Source organism: Mytilus californianus, unplaced genomic scaffold (assembly GCF_021869535.1).
Source record: "Mytilus californianus isolate M0D057914Y unplaced genomic scaffold, xbMytCali1.0.p SCAF_25, whole genome shotgun sequence".
Lineage (NCBI taxonomy): Eukaryota > Metazoa > Mollusca > Bivalvia > Mytilida > Mytilidae > Mytilus > Mytilus californianus.
In genome coordinates, this window is record NW_026262674.1 from 2095440 (window position 1) to 2114914 (window position 19475).

Consider the following 19475-nt stretch of genomic DNA (forward strand, 5'->3'; position numbering starts at 1 on the left):
TCTGATCAGTTCTGTCTTTACAAATGAAGAATAGCATTTGTTTGTAAATTTTATTACAAGTTAGCCATATAAGGGGGAATAACATAACTCAGATAATCGTACTGTAATAAAGGAATGTTTAGCAATTTAGCATTTTTGTTTTTTAGCAAGAAAACAAGTTTCGTGACAGATTTTTTTCTTTCTAATTTCCGCGAGAACATTATAAAAGTTATCTTTCTACGTTTTGTCTTAAAATTCTGTCGTTTACATAAAAATAAGATGTGTTACGATTGCCAATGAGACAAGTCTCCTTCAGAGATCAAATGACGCAGAAGATTCTTATATCACACAACAGTGGTTCTATTTATAATAATGTATACACGGAACCAATGTCGTCGCCAATACTTATGCAGTATCCCTATAATACTGTACCTAAATTAAGTAAAGATAACTGTGTATGCATATCCCACTAAAATTGACCCTCGTTGATGTAACATGTCAAAAATTACATTCGAAATTTTTTAGTTATCTCTCTTTGTATAGAGTTCAGCAATTGAAGTTTTGTAATATGTCAAAAACTACATTAGAAGTTTTTGAGTTATCTCTCTTTGTATAGAGTTCAGCAATTGAAGTAAAATTTGGAAATTAAATAAAATTAAGAAAAAACAGAAAAGATAATTTTTATATTAGCATTTATATATTTTATTAAATCATATTTATGATACAGTTTGATTATTTTGTCCAAATATTATTTAAAGGTATTTCAAAATATTATTTACTTCATTCTAGTAATTAGTGTACAGGTAAAAACTGTTCACTACATTGTATGTTTTTACTATTGATAAATAACTGATCGACAGGTGTAGTTGTGTCTCAGTTTTGTGAACAAGAATATTTGAAGATTTAAGGTTGGTGTATTTTGTAAATATTTATAATGATTTTGAATATGACTGTTTTATATAAAAGAGTTTTATAAAATACAAAAAGAACAAAAATATGACATGTGCATGTAAATAACATTCTATATTTTTATCTGAAGTTTTGCAAATGCAAATATGATTTCGAAATTTGTATAATCATTTGAAAAATATAATTATAGTTTTATTGAACTAATTGATAGGCATTGTTGAGAAATATTTATACTATGAAAGATTTGTTTTACATTTTAAATATAAAAGGTTCTGATAAAGTCAGTATTGTTCACAGGTAGATCTATGTGTTTTTCCTACTAGAGTATGATATTTTGAGGTGAAATTGTCTACCATTTCCTTATTTAGGGTATGTATATTGAATTGTAATTATGTGCCCTTGATTGATATTATGATTATGTTTAGTTAATTTTTGATATTTCTAATTGAAACATTATTGATTATTCATAAAAAAAATGTTGTTTACTTTGAAGACTTTCTCTTGTGTTCATATTTTGATTTGAGAAATGTTAAGAATTGTAATATTCAGAAAGGGAGATAATCGTGTTCTTATAGCTTTTATATAGCTTTGGATAAATTAATAGTTCTGATGTATTTAATTGATATTTGAAAAAGCAATCTTTATTTCAAGTTAAATTTAATTGAATTTATATCTGCATATTAATAGACTTATGATGTTTTGTGTTTTTCCATTTTTTTTCCACAAATATTGAACTATTCAGCGTTGCCAATAATTAATGTTATTTTTCGATATATGTATAATGTGAATATATGAATACAGTACAATAAATTCATGAACCTTACATTTGTGCTTTCGTAAGCCAGTTTTATCGTTTTCGGAGGTTACAAAAATGGCGTCGTCGACAGGATAACTATATATATATATAAAAAATTGGCAACGTTGGTTAGACAATATTTTCTAGGGGTTAAAGTGCTAGATATTACAAGCAAGATGGAAACTAAAGAAGAAAAGTTACAGAAAGAGGTAGACGAATTGAGTAAGAAATTATACCATATGCACAAAGAAAAAGGTGAAAACTTACAATTAAAGCAACAATTAGAACATAATAACAAAATCATTGAACAATTACAAAAATCAACAAAAACTGTATATGTTGCAAAAGAGAGACCGTTTACAAAATTATCCGGTAGACCCGAAAAAGACAAAGATCCGATAATAAGTGATTGGTTGGAAGATGCCCGAGAACATCTCGTTACAATACCAGACGAAAAAGCCAAAATTGACTTTCTTATGCAAAATCTAATATCTCCAGCTAAAGATGAGATAAGACTAAGACCGTTATTAGAAAGAGATTCTGCTGATAAAATTTTGCTTTTGATTCATAGTATTTATGATGGTGATGATTCCGTAAGTCAATTACAACAACTATTTTTTCAAAGAAATCTAAAAGATGATGAAACTTTGCAAGACTATTCTTTGAATCTGATGAAAATATTTGACCAAATAAACAAGCGAGATAACACAGTTTTGGGTGATAAAGATAAAGTTCTTAAAGATCGATTTATTGAAGGTATTAAAGAACCACACTTGAAACGAGAAGTAAAACGATTCAGTTATGAGCACAAAACAATGAAATTTCTTGAGTTTAGACAAGAAGTGCTACTTTGGGTGAATGAAAATACACAAAGTTGGAAGTAAAACTACAAATGCAAGATGCCGAAGTTGTTAGCAATCAAGCAATAAAATCTGAACACACATCGAAAGACAATTCCGAAATATTAAAACTTCTCACAAAACAACAGGAAATGTTAGAAAAACAACAACAGCAAATTGATAGGTTGTCTAATGTTAAAAACTATAGTGATTCAACAAACAATGATGTATATAATAGCCATAAACCAATTATTTGTTATAATTGTGGTGGTAAGGGTCATAAACGTCCGGAATGTCCATCAGTTTTTCAAGCACAAAGAAGTGACGAAGATACACAGAAAACACATACGCGTGGACAGTTTAGAGGTAGAGGAAGAGGTTATCGTGGTAGATATAACCAAAGAGGTAACAGATATCAAGGTCGAGGAGCTGTTGTTCCTAGTGACTCAGAAGAGGTAAAAGAGTAGCTTCTACTGCGGTGAGTCGATCAGTAGAAGATACTACAGTACAAGTAGACTCCAATTCATTTCAAAGTAATATTTTTAAAAACATTGCTAGTAAAAGTCCAGAGACAGAAATTGTTGTTGAAAATCAACCAGTTATAGCACTCATAGATACTGGTTCCCAGGTTTCAACAGTTACTGAAACATATTTTAATACATTATTAGAAACGAAACCAATACTACACGATATAACAAGATGGATGAAAGTCACTGGAGCCAATGATTTACCTATCCCATATTTAGGTTATATTGAACTTAACATTTCAGTAGTGAAAACAATGATTCCGAATGTTGGTTTTCTTGTTGTGAAAGACACTGATAACAATAGTAAAAGTAGATTACCATTTTTACTAGGAAGCAATTTTTTTATGAAGATGAAAGAAACTTTAGAAGTTTATAATGAAACTGAAAAAAACACTCTTATTGGGAAGCAATTGTCAGGTATCTTAACTTTATACAATAATTCTTTTGACTGTGAAATAGATTCTCCAAAGATATCTTTTGTTAAGATAGCAGGTAGCAGTCCAGTACATATACCTGGAAATTCAATGAAGACAGTAATGTGTACAACCAGACAAAAAGACAATAATGAAAAGCATTGTGCAGTTGTTCAGTCATTACAAGGTAACCAAGGCTCTTTACCAAGAAACATTATGGTAGTTGATAGTTATGCTGAGATAAGTCAAGGAACAGTACCGGTACGTATGATTAATATAGGATTAGAAGATGTATGGATTAATCAGAAAACAAGAGTTGGTACATTACATTCAGCTTCACTAATACACGAGGTGTCACAGGACAATATTGACATTGATATAGATGAGACTCAAATTAACGTTCAAATAAAGAAAATAGATATTGCTGTTTGTAAGCAAGCTACAACAAATATAGAGAACAATAAGAAAATACAATTGAATGACCTCGACATAGAACAGGAAAACCTTACGCATGAACAAATAGAAAAAGTTAAAGACTTGTTAAACAAGAATACCGATATATTTTGTAAAAATGATTTAGATTTAGGATACACAGACATTGTAAAGCACAGAATTCTTACGACAGACGAGAAACCAATTGCGATTCCGCATAGACGTATTCCGCCTAATCAAATGGAAGAAGTTAGAGCACATATCAAACAATTGTTAAATCAAAATATTATTCGTAAGAGTTGTAGTCCTTATGCTGCGCCCGTAGTAATAGTCCGTAAGCATGACAAGTCTATTAGGCTGTGTGTTGACTATAGATTATTGAATAAAAAGACAATACGCGACGCTTATCCACTTCCAAGGATCGAAGAGGCATTAGACACTTTGCACGGAACAAAATTTTATACAACGTTAGATTTATCCCAAGGTTATTATCAAGTGGCGACCGATGAAAGGGATATTCATAAGACTGCATTTCGTGTTGGAACGGGAGGTCTTTATGAGTACCTAAGAATGCCGATGGGACTTTCTAATAGTGCGGCTACATTTCAAAAAATAATGGAAGCATGTTTCAATGACAAAAATTTTGAAATATTACTAATTTATTTAGATGATATTCTTATCTTTTCAAAGACAGTAGAAGAACAGTTAGAACGCCTGGAGTTTGTGTTTCAGCGACTAAGACAGCATGGTTTGAAATTAAAATTGTCTAAATGTCATTTCTTCAAGAAGGAGGTAAGATACTTAGGACACGTTATTTCACAAGATGGCATTAAAACAAACCCAGACAAAACAAAATCAATTCAAGATTGGAAAGTACCTACCACTGAAAAAGAACTCCGATCATTTCTAGGACTATGCAGTTACTATAGGAAGTTTGTTCCAAAATTCAGTAAGATAGCTGCTCCGTTACATTCACTCATTACAAAAACAAATGGAAAGAAGGGAAAATCAAAACAATTGAAGTTACTAAGCGCTAAAGAGTTTCAAGAAAAATGGGATGCGAAATGTTTAGAGTCGTTTGAAGAGTTAAAACAGAAATTAGTAAGTTCGCCTATTTTAGGTTTTCCTGATTTCAAAAAGCCATTTCGTTTAGAAACCGATGCGTGTATAGAAGGTTTAGGCGCTGTTCTATCGCAAGAACAAGAACAAGGAACTGTTGTCATAGCGTATGCATCACGCAGCTTACATCCGAATGAAAAGAATATGGATAACTATAGTTCGATGAAACTTGAAATGTTGGCTCTAAAATGGGCTGTGACCGAAAAATTCAGAGACTATTTGATAGGAAGTAAATTTATAGTTTATACTGATAACAATCCTTTGTGTTGCCTGCAAACTGCAAAACTGGGTGCGACTGAAATGAGATGGGTTTCTCAACTTGCACAATTTGACTTCGAGGTCAAATATAGATCAGGACGATCTAATGTCAATGCAGATGTATTGAGCAGGAATCCATTAGATGTTGAGACAAATATCAGACAAATAGTACAAAGTTCTTCTTTAAACAAATTGCGAGAGTGTAAAAACAACAATGTACAACACATGCATATCAACCAAATAAATTTGACTGATCAAATAGAGACAATGTCAACATTTCCAGAGTATACTGTAGATGAAATAAAACAATTACAAAGTAGTGATAATGTTCTCTCTGTTGTTTTAAATTTTGTAGAGCAGGGTAAACTGACTACACAGATGCTGATGAAACAAACGAAACCAGTGAAGAAGTTACTGAGGAAATTTGATTCATTGGTGATAGACAATGGTATTTTATACAGAAAAATCAGTGACATAGAATGTGGTGAGAGTAAACAGTTAGTAATACCAGAAACATTGAAACACTACGTTCTTGAAACACTACACAATTTATCCGGACACCAAGGTACAGAACGAACATTAGCGCTATTGCATAAACGATGTTACTGGTCAGATATGATAAACGATGTAAAACATTGGATAAAAACATGTGAACGTTGTTTAGTTGCTAAAAATCCTTTACCAAAAGTTCGTCCATCAATGGGTTCGTTAATAGCATGTAAACCATTAGATATTCTAGCTATGGATTTTACAGTTTTGGAGAAATCTTCAGATGGTAGAGAAAACGTTATAGTACTAACTGATGTGTTTACTAAATTTACACAAGCATTTCCGACGAGAGACCAGAAAGCAACAACTGTCGCTAAAGTTTTGGTTAAGGATTGGTTTTTGAAACTAGGGATACCAAAACGGTTACACAGTGATCAGGGTAGGAATTTTGAGGGTGTAGTGATACGTGAACTCTGTAGAATATATGACATTAAAAAATCACGGACAACACCGTACAAACCAGAAGGAAACGCCCAAACTGAGAGATTTAATAGGACAATGCATGACAGATTAAGAACATTAATGCCCGAAAAGAAAGCTAAATGGCCTGAGTATCTGCCAGAACTAACTTTCATGTACAATGCAACACCGCATTCTTCAACTGGATATACTCCATATTTCCTGATGTTTGGTCATGAGCCAAGACTCCCTATTGACAATCTTTTTCATAATGATATGACGGAAATAGACACCGATTTAGATATTTATTTAGCTAATCATCAAAAGCGAATGACTGAAGCCTTGAAGACAGCTAATGAGAACATTCACAAGAAAGCGAGTGAAAGACAAGAAGTTATGAATAGAGGAACAGATGACAAGTCTATAGAAATGGGTTCGAACATCTTATTGAAGAAGCATGTACAGGGACGAAACAAAATGCAGGACAATTGGCATCCAACACCGTACAGAGTTGTTCACCGTTTTAAAGACAATGTGTATGGGATTCAGTTAGCGGATGGTAGTGGTCCCGTTAGGAATGTCACTAGAAGAGAAATATGTGACACAGGAAAATTAGACATGATGCAAAACTCAAGTTCAGATATTACTGAGGACAGTAATTCGAGTTTTGGAGGATGGAATGTGACCATTGTTGACCCGATTCCGTTACCAATTCAAATAGAACATCAGGAATCTGGCGAAGATGAACAAGATGTTACAACAGCTAGCATAGATATGACACCACCGGTAGATGATGACAATTCAAGAAGGAGATCAAAACGAACAAACGCTGGAAAACATTCAAATCCTTTTAACTTGCCAACGTCTGTCTTGTTAAAAGAAGCATCTGTTCATGCAAACATAGAACCAGTGAAATTTGAACAATTGGGTGAAGCAATTGCTGCATTAGGAACTAGTCTTGGACAGAGTTTAGGACAAACGCTCCAAGAAGGATGGTTAAAGCATAATATGTCAAACAATTAGATTTATGTTGAAAAATGTTAATTTTGAGAGAAAGAATATTTTATTTGTATAGTCAAACGATCACAATATTTTTATGCTAGATCATTATAATAACAAAGATAATGATATTGAATATGTAGTTGTGTATTTTTATATTGTTTGTTGAGGGCAACAAAAAGAAAACTAGGCAGATTTGTAACATGTCAAAAATTACATTCGAAATTTTTTAGTTATCTCTCTTTGTATAGAGTTCAGCAATTGAAGTTTTGTAATATGTCAAAAACTACATTAGAAGTTTTTGAGTTATCTCTCTTTGTATAGAGTTCAGCAATTGAAGTAAAATTTGGAAATTAAATAAAATTAAGAAAAAACAGAAAAGATAATTTTTATATTAGCATTTATATATTTTATTAAATCATATTTATGATACAGTTTGATTATTTTGTCCAAATATTATTTAAAGGTATTTCAAAATATTATTTACTTCATTCTAGTAATTAGTGTACAGGTAAAAACTGTTCACTACATTGTATGTTTTTACTATTGATAAATAACTGATCGACAGGTGTAGTTGTGTCTCAGTTTTGTGAACAAGAATATTTGAAGATTTAAGGTTGGTGTATTTTGTAAATATTTATAATGATTTTGAATATGACTGTTTTGTATAAAAGAGTTTTATAAAATACAAAAAGAACAAAAATATGACATGTGCATGTAAATAACATTCTATATTTTTATCTGAAGTTTTGCAAATGCAAATATGATTTCGAAATTTGTATAATCATTTGAAAAATATAATTATAGTTTTATTGAACTAATTGATAGGCATTGTTGAGAAATATTTATACTATGAAAGATTTGTTTTACATTTTAAATATAAAAGGTTCTGATAAAGTCAATATTGTTCACAGGTAGATCTATGTGTTTTTCCTACTAGAGGATGATATTTTGAGGTGAAATTGTCTACCATTTCCTTATTTAGGGTATGTATATTGAATTGTAATTATGTGCCCTTGATTGATATTATGATTATGTTTAGTTAATTTTTGATATTTCTAATTGAAACATTATTGATTATTCATAAAAAAAATGTTGTTTACTTTGAAGACTTTCTCTTGTGTTCATATTTTGATTTGAGAAATGTTAAGAATTGTAATATTCAGAAAGGGAGATAATCGTGTTCTTATAGCTTTTATATAGCTTTGGATAAATTAATAGTTCTGATGTATTTAATTGATATTTGAAAAAGCAATCTTTATTTCAAGTTAAATTTAATTGAATTTATATCTGCATATTAATAGACTTATGATGTTTTGTGTTTTTCCATTTTTTTTCACAAATATTGAACTATTCAGCGTTGCCAATAATTAATATTATTTTTCGATATATGTATAATGTGAATATATGAATACAGTACAATAAATTCATGAACCTTACATTTGTGCTTTCGTAAGCCAGTTTTATCGTTTTCGGAGGTTACATTGATAATAACATTAAACGCCTTTTCTTAAAAAAATTGGAAAACACAGTGCGAATTTGAACGAATTAATTTTGATCACAAAGGAACAAGCTTCTTTGTAAACATTACCTTTTAAGATGTTCTAACATCAAACATAAGTAATTACAATGCATTACAAAAAAGAAATAATACCTTAAAATAGATCAGAAGTTGAAATTGTCAGAAGCGGCATTTAATTAACTTAATCAATCGTAATACATTTTCTTATATCCTTATAACTTGATCAATCTAACAAATGTTACGTACATTTATACATCGTATCTAATCATGTATTATGCAATTTCGAAAGAAATACAAAAAAATTACAAGAAAACTTCTTATGAGAGTACTATTATAATTAAGGTAAACTTTAAATGAACTGTCAATTGTACTTTAAAGCGATGAAATTTAATTGAAATCCATAGCCGTTTACACAAAATACAATAAGGGTCTTGAAAAGGGGGGCTCATTTCTGTTTTCTTTATTTTGTCTCTTATGATTCTCTAATTTTACAGTTTATTACCCCATTATTATCGTAATATTTATTTATTAAATTATTTTTCTCTATTCTTTACTCTTTGGCCTTTATTGTCGACTCGGTCAACCTCAATTTAACACTTAAACATTACTTCTGGCAAACCGTGGAAAAAAATAAGCATTCATAGCAACAGATGAAAATGAATAGCCAATCCACAGCCCCCCTTTTCAATCCCCCTAGAATATCAAATGACCGTCCCCTGAAGTACAATGTTAGTCCAAAGTATCATCTATTTTTAGACAAGCTAACATAGTATTAGCTTATGTTACTTTGGTACGCATTAAATAATTCATTGATAAATTTTGTTATGTATATAGTTCGTTGAATGCATAAAGTGAACTTGTACTTGTTAACCGATAAGATGATTGAGTATATTTATTGTTACAATGAAATAGTAAATACTATTGGACAAAAACTTCTATATCCTTGTTCAATGTTGTTGCTTAGGATGGCCCGGAAGACAATCACACCATTTTCTTGTTTTTAGTTCATTTTTATACAGGATAAACATAAATAGATAACTTATAATTTGCAAAAAACATGACGTCACCGTGTTTACAGATGATTAACTCAGATATAAGTGCATCCTTGTTTATATTTTAACGTGGTTTCTTTGAGGGTCTGGATTGGGGTCTTTTATTCATGTTATTTCTGTTTTGATTTTTAGGCCATTTTTCCCTTTTCTTTACATATTTTTGTCCAGTTTTCTCTTTTCTTATTATTTTAGCATCCCGTTATTCTCTATTCTCTATTTTTTTGGTCCTTTTTTCTCTATTATGTTAACCGCCATCCAGACCCTCATGAGGGACTTCAGTGAACTGGTTGTCATCTATAAGTTTTTGTTGTTTTGATGGCTTCTCTTTACTGTTGAGGCTTTTGTAGGTGAAATGCGCGTCTGACGTATACACAAATTGAAGCCTGGTATCTATGATGAGGTTATACCTAGTATGTGTAAAAATATGAACACAACTTGTTTAAATTCTTGAGAATAGCCTATTTGCCAATTCCGTAATTGGCCCTATACTTAAAGATCCTTTTGGTTAATTGTTTCTCCTACCAAGGACATATATATATATTTTAATTGACAACGAAGAGCTAGCGAAAAGAGCAAATTTATCTGTGCGTAATGTGTGTCATTTTTAAGGTTTTCAAATCTTTGACCGACATTTGTTTTGTTGTACGTTTAAAAATTTTGGCATCAAAAGTTTGTTTGCCATTTTTGGTTTTGATAAAACTCTTATAATTTGAATTATTTGTAGAACATATACATTTGGTTGATCATTGTTTCGATAACTGTATTTTTTTGCTCGTTTGATGATGTTTACTCTTAATGATCGACGTTCGGGTGTTTGTTTTCGTTTCTGTGACTAGGAATTGAAAGCTAAGCGGTCAGATCATAAATAAAGGCAATAGTAGTATACCGCTATTCAATAGTCATAATTCGATTAAGCGAAAACAGATCCGTATAACAAACTAAAACAGAAGGAAACACATCAGCTATAAGATGAAAACAACGGAACAACAGAAACAAAGAACACCGTAAAAATAATAACTTTGGAAAATTATTTTGAAAGACAACGCACATTCTTCTTGTTGTCGTTCAGTTTGTCTTGTCTAAACAGAAATATACCCTCCGTCACCCCATTTCAGCCAGCCTGCATTGCGCATGTGACGGAATAATCTCAGCTACGCAGCAATACCTCTACACTGGCAATCATTGCAATTTTTTTTATCACAGGTCAGTCTTTTTAAATTATTTTTTTTATCCCCCAATTTCTATCAACTTACAACTCAAATTTCATTAGTTATACTACAGTTTATAGAACAGGTCACGTCGAATTTCCGGTCATCCAGTGTTTCGCAAGCATCCATAGTTCGCGCAAACTAAACGCTTTACAACAAACCAGGATTCAGGGAATTCCACGGGAAATATTTTCAAAATTAGCTAAGATGATTTCCCAAGTACTACTGGATCTGTTTCGATGCTGTCGGTTCCAGACCACTTCTTATTTTGGAACTTCTTGATAATTCAAATATAGACTTTCATTCCTAAATGTAATCTGTATCAAATACGTGTTTCTGCAACAAAGACACGAGTCTGTTCTTTCTTTGTCATAAGTATCATACTACTGAAACTTATGCAAATGTCATCTTTAATTTCGGCAGCGAACATCCTTAACTAGTTTTGTAAGTTTAACACAGCGATAGCCTATAGACGGGTCATACTTAGGTAAATACTGTAATTCAAAGGTCGCACTCATTTTGCCCCGCTAACACATCATTCCCTCGAAACCAATCTACAAGCGCACACAAAGTTCATAATTAATTCGTCAAAGCCTTATGAAATAGAATGGCCAATGTAAATACAATATGCAGTCTTATAAAGGGACAAATTTTAGTAGACAGATATATTTTCAACAGAATGTCCTGAGGGAACCATTTATCCTCGCTTTCCAACGTTTTATTTTAATCAAACGTTCGAAGCTTAAGAATTTAAGAGCATTTGAGGACCTAACATTCCGAAAGGTTTTGCCAATACAACTAAAGTAACCTATTCCGGGGGTAGAAAATCCATAGTATTTCGGAAAATTCAAAGTTTTGAAAACAGATCATTTTAATTATGTCCATACCATTGGTTTAAATGTCTTTCACACTGGGTTGTATGTTAAACTGTGAGTACTCTCAGATCAGTTCTATGTGGCTTTTGTGTTTTTGTTAGATGATTTGCTGTCCAAGGTTAGGGGATGTTTTACTCCGCCACATTCTGTATGTACCTGTTTAAGTCAAGAGCTTGTTATTGAGTAGTTGTTGTTTGCTGTAAATCATATTTGTTTTTTCGTTGATTTGTACATAAACCAGGCCTTTAGTTTTTTAGTTTGAATTGTTTTACTTTTGTCATTTCGGAGCCTTCAGTTGTATAGCTTGCGCAATATGGATCTGTGATCGTTGTTGAAAGCCGTACGGTGACCTATAGTTGCTCAACTTCTACTTCAATTGGTCTCTGGTGTAGAGATGTGTCTCATTGGCAATCAAACCACATCTTCTTATTTTTATATTGTACAAGTGTTTCCTTTCTTCTTGTACACCATTAAGTTAATAATTTTCATTTGGTTCATACACTGGTGAGTTTACATTTTGAGGGACTACTGTATTTATTTTTATTATTAATATTTACTTTGACCTTGTTCGAAAATGTACAATGTTCATTGTTTACAAATCTCTTGCCAGTCAGAACATACCTGATATAGTTGTGTCTTTATGTAGTAACATGTGTCCCGAATGGCAAACATTTTCCCGTTCACTGTATGGTATACAAACAAAGTTTTGCTTTATTGGAGCTTACCCTATAATTGTTTACCTTTTACGCATTGTGACTTGGATGGAGAGTTGTCTCATTGCACTCATACCACATTTTCTTATTTCGTTATACAAATAAAGTCTCATGTTATCATGTTTCAAACTTGAGCGAATGTAATGTTGATAATAATAGTACTTTTTTCGTATTCCATGTTTTAGTCATGTGGGAAAATGCTCAAAATTTGCAAAAACGGTTTATGTTTGGCTAGCCATAAAACCAGGTTCAACCCACCATATTTTCTTAAAATGTCCTATACCAAGTCAGGAAAATGGCATTTGTTATCAATAGTCCGTTTCTATGTATGTTGGCATTTGTTTTTGTTGCAGTTCATTGTTTCTGTTGTTCCGTTGATGTCCCCTTACAGTTGATGTGTTTCCCTCAGTTTAGTTTGTAACCCGGATTTGTTTTCGCTTAATCTATTCATCTGTACAACATCATGTTTGAAATAGAAAAAGAATATTTCTATGGGACACACATTCCCCCACTTGTTAATATACAGCATATTCGGCAATTTTCCCATTTATAAAGGGATATAACTCGAGAACGTAAAAGTGATGCCAGAAATACGAACTTGATATGTGTTTTGTGGCATTGAATATTGTATATAGGTTTCATACAATTTAGTTGATGCTATGTAAAACTATAGTGCGGAAACTGCAAATTCAGCAATTTTCCATTTATAAGGAACATAACTCTAAAACGATAAAAGTGACGCCACAGAAAGTCGAAACTGATCTGATCCGTGTTTGGAAATAATAAGCATTGTGTATAAATTTCATATAATTTGGTTGAGGCAAACTAAAGTTGGTGGGGTTCGTGCGGCTCAGGCTTTAGTTTTTTTATGTTGTGTTTTGTATACTGTTGATTATCTTCTGGGCTTTTTCTTTATATTTTTGCCATAGCGGTGTCAGTTTAATTAAAACGAATGAGTTTGAATGTCCCTTTGGTATCTTTCGAGATTCAAGATTCAAAGTTTTATTCAAAGTCGATGCTCAATAACTTTCATTAACAAAAGCTAAAGTGAGCTTTTCAAATAGACACTATCTTTTTTTTTAGAGGACGGAAACCAATTTCAGCAGAAGGCGGGGGCATACAAATGTTAAAGAGACTATGACACACTATTTCACAATTGTTTACTTCATTATTTTGCGTTTTTGTGTCTCATGTATGTACTTCTCTCCATAGTACTAGCAAAAACTTATAAGAACGCTAACGGATAAAAAAGTTTTACTTTATTCAACTTAACATAATTAATTTACAACACCATTATATAGTGTTTATTTCCGTAGAACTGATTAGTAAACAGGATTTACACATTTATATTGACATCCTTGTTTGCAACATTTCTTCTTCCCAAGACAAGATGAATCGTTTCTACAGCTTCGTCGGACATAACACCTTGAGTTTGGGTATCGGTCTCTCGGGCATTTGTCTGGTGTTGGCTTATTTTCTACAAAGTAAAAAGCATTGATAAGACATAAATACAACAAAAATGCACGCGTTGTAGTACTTAACATTCCCCTACGCGCGATTAAAAGTATCGGAAACAAGAAGAAAATGTCTAACGTTTCCAAGTGCCTCAGTCGCCAAGTGGTTTTAGTAGTAAAACTACTGTATCACTAGCCTGTCAACTCCGCAGCTGTGAGTTCGAATCTCGAACATGACAGATGCCCTCGACTCCAATCATAATTGACTAGGATTGTCCGCTTTCCTTCGGTAGTTCTCTGAGTGCGGTCAGGCTTCCTACATAAAAACTGACAGCCACAATATAGCACAATAGTGCTGAAATGGCATTAAACACCAATTGAGGGTAAAAAATGATCAAAGTTCTTGCCAAATACGGTTAAGGTTATCTATTCCGGATACAAAATGAAAACAACGCGTCATAAATTTCATGCGTCCGACGCTCTTTCAGGATTTACCTTTATCAGGAACGCCAAAAGCCGAATATCTACATCTGCTCGTCATGTAATAAAACCAGCTCGTGTAAAAATTACTGAAATGTTCAAAAATAAATTGTGATTACCGTCAGGACAACAAGCAAAGTATTCATCAGCTGGTCCCCCTAGACAGCTATATCCAGCTGGACACTTGTTAGAGCCGATAACCATTCCACAGGAAAGTGTTGGATGAGGATCACCAAATTTACAAGCTATAAATATACAAAATATAAAAATATCTTTTATAATCATGATTAGTATGTATTCATGTATGTATTTGTAGATTCTTCTGTTATTCGGAGCACCCCTCGAGAGTTGCAAGGGTACAGTGGAATCCGAGTATACTCCCTATTTTGATTAATGTAGATGTGTCACGAACGTATTTACAACAATATTTACATAGAAAATTCAAACCCTTATCCAAAAGGAGTACTAGGACACCGGGAAATCTGTTAGTATATTGTGCTCTATTGAAAAATGTGAATAGTTCTTATGTTGTATTTCACTGCATAAGTGCTATAAATGTCATCATCATTTGGCTTGAAACATTGACCAATCAATAGCAAATTAGAGTGGCTTTGGTGGTCGAGTGTTCTAGGAAGTTCCTTTACAGTGATCATGACTAGCCTTTCAACACTAACGATGTGAGTTCGAACACTTGTCGTGGCGATTATTTGACATTGATTGACCGTCGGTGGTTCTTTGTCTGGGTCATCTGACCTCCACCGCCAGTAAAACATGGTCGAAATGATTGAGCCAAGGTCGCTGAAAGTGTCATAAACACCAAAAAAAAAACAAAAACGACCATAGACAATTGACCACTCACGTCTTGAGAACAAGAGTGTACAAACACTAAAGTGTCTTCTGTAGACCGCGTGTCTGGCGTAAAAATATATTATAAGTTTCTTTTGGCAACTTCTCCTCTAGTTTAATGTTAAACATCTTATTTTATCATTTTGAGCTGGGAGCTCTGGATGAAAACTTATAAAAAGAAACCGGTCTTCGGTTGGAGCGTAATTGGTATCTTTAATCGTATTGTATAATGCTTTCTAGGACATTAATGTATTCATGTGCCTGTCCCAAATCAGGAGCCTGTAATTCAGTTGTTATCGTTTATTGCTGTATATCTTTTTTGTTTTTCGTTGATTGTTTTGTACATCAGGCCGTTAGTTTTCTCGTTTGAACTGTTTTACATTTGTCATTTCGGGGCCTTTTACAGCTTACTATGCGGTATGGGTTTTTCTCATTGTTGAATGTCGTATGGTGACCTATATCTGTTAACTTCTATGTCATTTGGTATCTGGTGGAAAGTTGTCGCATTGGCAAACATACCACATCTTCTGACTTTTAAATCTATGAAAATCTTGTTTATGATTTAGTTACTTACGGATTTTACAGCAGACTGAGTTTTTACAGTAGGTTCCTGATGGACACGGTTTACTGTCCAATGGTCCAAATCTGCAAGTCCCTTGAGGCGTCCCCTTTTCACATGCTATATGAATATATATGTGCAATAATTACGAATTTTGAGTTGATATATATTTTACAATAAAATATAATACGATAGAAGTCATGTGGGTTTTTTTTAGGAAAACTAATTTCCATTTTATGCTTCCGGTTTCATTAGAGGAATTTATTGATATTCTTTTGTTAATATATACTTATCCTTTCTTTAAACAGAAATGTAAACAAAAATGTGTTATTAATTTACTAGAACAAATTGTTTCCAAAGACCTATTACGTTATTCCAAATGAGGATTGCAACATCCCTTCTTTCCATCGCATAAAAAACACAGTCAGGTCTGTTTGAATTGCGACGTATTATTCAATACTATTAATTTGAAATTGGGCGGTTGTAAAGGTTCACTGACATGAATTAATTCGAGAAAAAATATATGTAGAAACAGAGTCAAAGGTTAGAGTGCTCCAACGCATAACAGACTAACAACAACGCTATTTGTGAAAAAGTAAAATAAAAAAAATACCGAACTCCAAGGAAAATTCAAAACCGAAAGTACCTTATCTAATTGCAAAATCAAAAGCACAAACACATCAAACGAATGGAAAACAACTGTCATATTCCTGACTTGATACAAGCATTTCCTAATGTACAAAATGGTGGATTAAACCTGGTTTTGGTAACATTGGCATAAGTTTAACAATTTTGAGTGAAACTTCAAAGAAAGGGACCAATTTTATCGTACAATGTGTATACAATTAACGTTTTAACTCTTTATTTAAATGGTTATTAATTTGAAGTCCCACATAAAGTCAACTGTTGCAGAATTATTATTTTGATTTCAGGGGCCTTGGTAGCCAAGTAGTATAATTAGTCAACTAAAGTATCACTAGCCTGTCAACACAGATGTTGTGAGTTCGAATCCCTCAAGTGACAAGTGCGCTCGACTCTTTATTGACAAGAATTTTCAGTTTTCGTACCGAAGGTCGGTGGTTTCCTCCGGGCACTCCGGCTTCCTCAACAAATAAAAATACTGCCACGAAATAGCACAAAAGTGCTGAAGTGGTGTAACGCCAATCAATCAATCCATCATTTCTATCAGATTCAGAATGTTTTAAAGGAAATGTGATGCATTACAAATAGACAATACTAACATTCAACTATATGTAAATGCCATGCCAATAGCCCAGTGTGAGACCATTTTTATCAACCATTCTGTTCGGATGTCTGCGAGAAAAGAGTCTATAGCTGGAAATATGGAATAAACTACTTGTCAATTTGGTTTATCTCCCCAACACCCCTTTCTAGACATTTCATAAAGCTCACCTTTTTTAGACCTTACTCACCAGGTAGACATTGGCATGTCTGACACACATTGACGTCAGACTTATAACCGTATGGACATGGTCTGCTGCATTTTATTTGCGGACATACTGAGAAACAAAAAATAGATAAATTACACACATTCTAGATATAGATTCATATGATAGTAACAAATATACAGAAAATTATGTTCTAAATATCGTCCAGTTTTAGAGTTTGCTGGAATAAAAAATAATCAGATACGCTTCCATTGAATTGTTTCATATCTTTCATGTCGGGGCTTTTTATAGTCGATCATACGGTATGGGTTTTTTCTCATTGTTGAAGGCCGTACGGTTGCCTATTTTTGCTTACATCCTCTTTATTTGAACTTTGGTGGATAGTTGTCTTATTTTCAGTCATACGTCATCTCCTTATTTTTATATTTATAACAAACTGTTTGTTTTCGAGTACGACCTTGCACAGATCATATACGTTAAAAAAATTTCGTCCATCATATGATTTTAATGATTTTTGTTATCTTTTCCTTTTTGTTTTTAAATTTCATGTTTTATCGTGTATCAGTATTACTTCACGTCATATCACGGTATTCAATTTCAAACCAACCTTCACTGTTGGCACTGAAATTGGCTTATCGTTTATATTGTTTTTGTACCCAGTATTGGACAATATTTTTAATGCTGTTTATCATAGACTGTAATGGATGTAAAACGTATGGAACAGAATCGTTCTATACAATTGATCAAATATATCACTACAAACCAGTAAAAGTCTGAAATGGCCTATATCTGTACTCGACTGTACTGATTTTTACTCGACCAGTCTGAATTGGTCTGAATTTTACTTAATATTACTCGACCCAGTCTTAACCATACTCGACTGTACTGATTTGTACTTGACCCTTATCTTTGCTATTGAAAATAGTCTAAACTATTACTCGACCAGTCTGAAACAGTCTTAACCCAGTCTGGACCAGTACTCGACCAGCTCTCGACCTATTTTTTCAGTCTGAACCATACTCGACCAAAGGTCTGAACAATACTCGACCAGTCTGAACCATACTTTACCAAATAACCTCTGCTTTATAATTTTGATTGTTTAAATAACTTTCTCTTTAACTTACATGACAACAGCCACAATTAAATAAAGATATATATAAAAACATTTTTTACATTCTTTAATAATACATTAGGTATTCTCTTAGATTTGGCAAATCGAGATAGTTAAATTATCTAATTTAAAAGTCTGAGTCTTGTTAAATAAAAGACTTGTTTTACCTGAAAACCACACCTATACTGAGGGTAATAAAACCTTATTAAAAATAAGGTGTTTTTTGTTTGGCATGTGTTTTTTTTTTAAACAAAACTTGATTTTCCTAAATTCCTAAATAAAAACGAATGTAGGACAGAAAGTCAGAGGACAAAAAGTCACAATTCAGTTTTGAGGTTATTTTTCTTTGAACAATAGAACACTTATTTTTAAAAAAACATTTTTGTATTTTTCTTGAAACAATATCAATAATGATCAAATAATTGTTAAGAAAACAAAATGTTACAATGTCTTGGTACTTAAATGGCTTCATGGTGCCAAGAAATATATCCTTTGCATGATTAAAATTTTATAAATCTTTATTTATCAAATTAAGTCTTATGAACAATTTCCTAAACTGTAAAATGAATATGTGTCATAAAAAGTAAACATTTCAAGATCTTTCTCATAAATATTCAATCAATTGTATACAAATTATTTGTGACTTTTTGTCCTATCAAATTTGTGACTTTCTGTCCAGTGACTTTCTGTACTTAGGTTTCATGGTTATATACAATAGTTATATAACTATCTTTTAAATGAGGTAACAACAGCCAACAAAATCACTGACATTGTTTAACCTTATATCAGAAATATATCTATTCCTATTCATAATTTGGGATATATATATATTTTAAAAGGGATAAAAAATTCAAGAAATGAATAAAATTTTTCTTCTGATTAGGGGTAAACTATAAAGTAATACATCCTGCTTGACGCACACTGATTAAAAAGATCACACCTGTTCAGAGAGTAATAAATTTTAAATAACATCCATTGAAAATTACAACATCCTGTAAAACTTAAATAACAAGGCCTTTGAATTCAC

The 19475-nt window shown here is 32.3% G+C and overlaps 2 protein-coding genes and 1 long non-coding RNA gene across 3 annotated transcripts in view; 1 reads left to right on the forward strand and 2 right to left on the reverse strand.

The window, feature by feature from the left end:
* The window catches only part of LOC127732525 (cysteine-rich motor neuron 1 protein-like), a 319989-nt gene that overhangs the window by 147100 nt on the left and 153414 nt on the right, over nt 1–19475 (reverse strand). The window lies entirely within an intron of this gene.
* LOC127732528 (uncharacterized) lies at nt 476–1711 on the forward strand. The gene is made up of 2 exons (XR_007996301.1): nt 476–887; nt 1186–1711. It is a non-coding gene; the product is annotated as an uncharacterized LOC127732528 (long non-coding RNA).
* LOC127732526 (uncharacterized protein ZC84.1-like) overlaps nt 13834–19475 on the reverse strand; it is a 108659-nt gene continuing 103017 nt past the window's right edge. Inside the window, exons 16-19 of the mRNA XM_052241554.1 lie at nt 17362–17448; nt 15944–16048; nt 14643–14768; nt 13834–14066 (exon numbers count right to left, since the gene is read on the reverse strand). Coding sequence (XP_052097514.1) covers nt 13912–14066; nt 14643–14768; nt 15944–16048; nt 17362–17448 — 473 coding nt within the window. The 3' untranslated portion in view covers nt 13834–13911. The remainder of the gene's footprint in view (nt 14067–14642; nt 14769–15943; nt 16049–17361; nt 17449–19475) is intronic.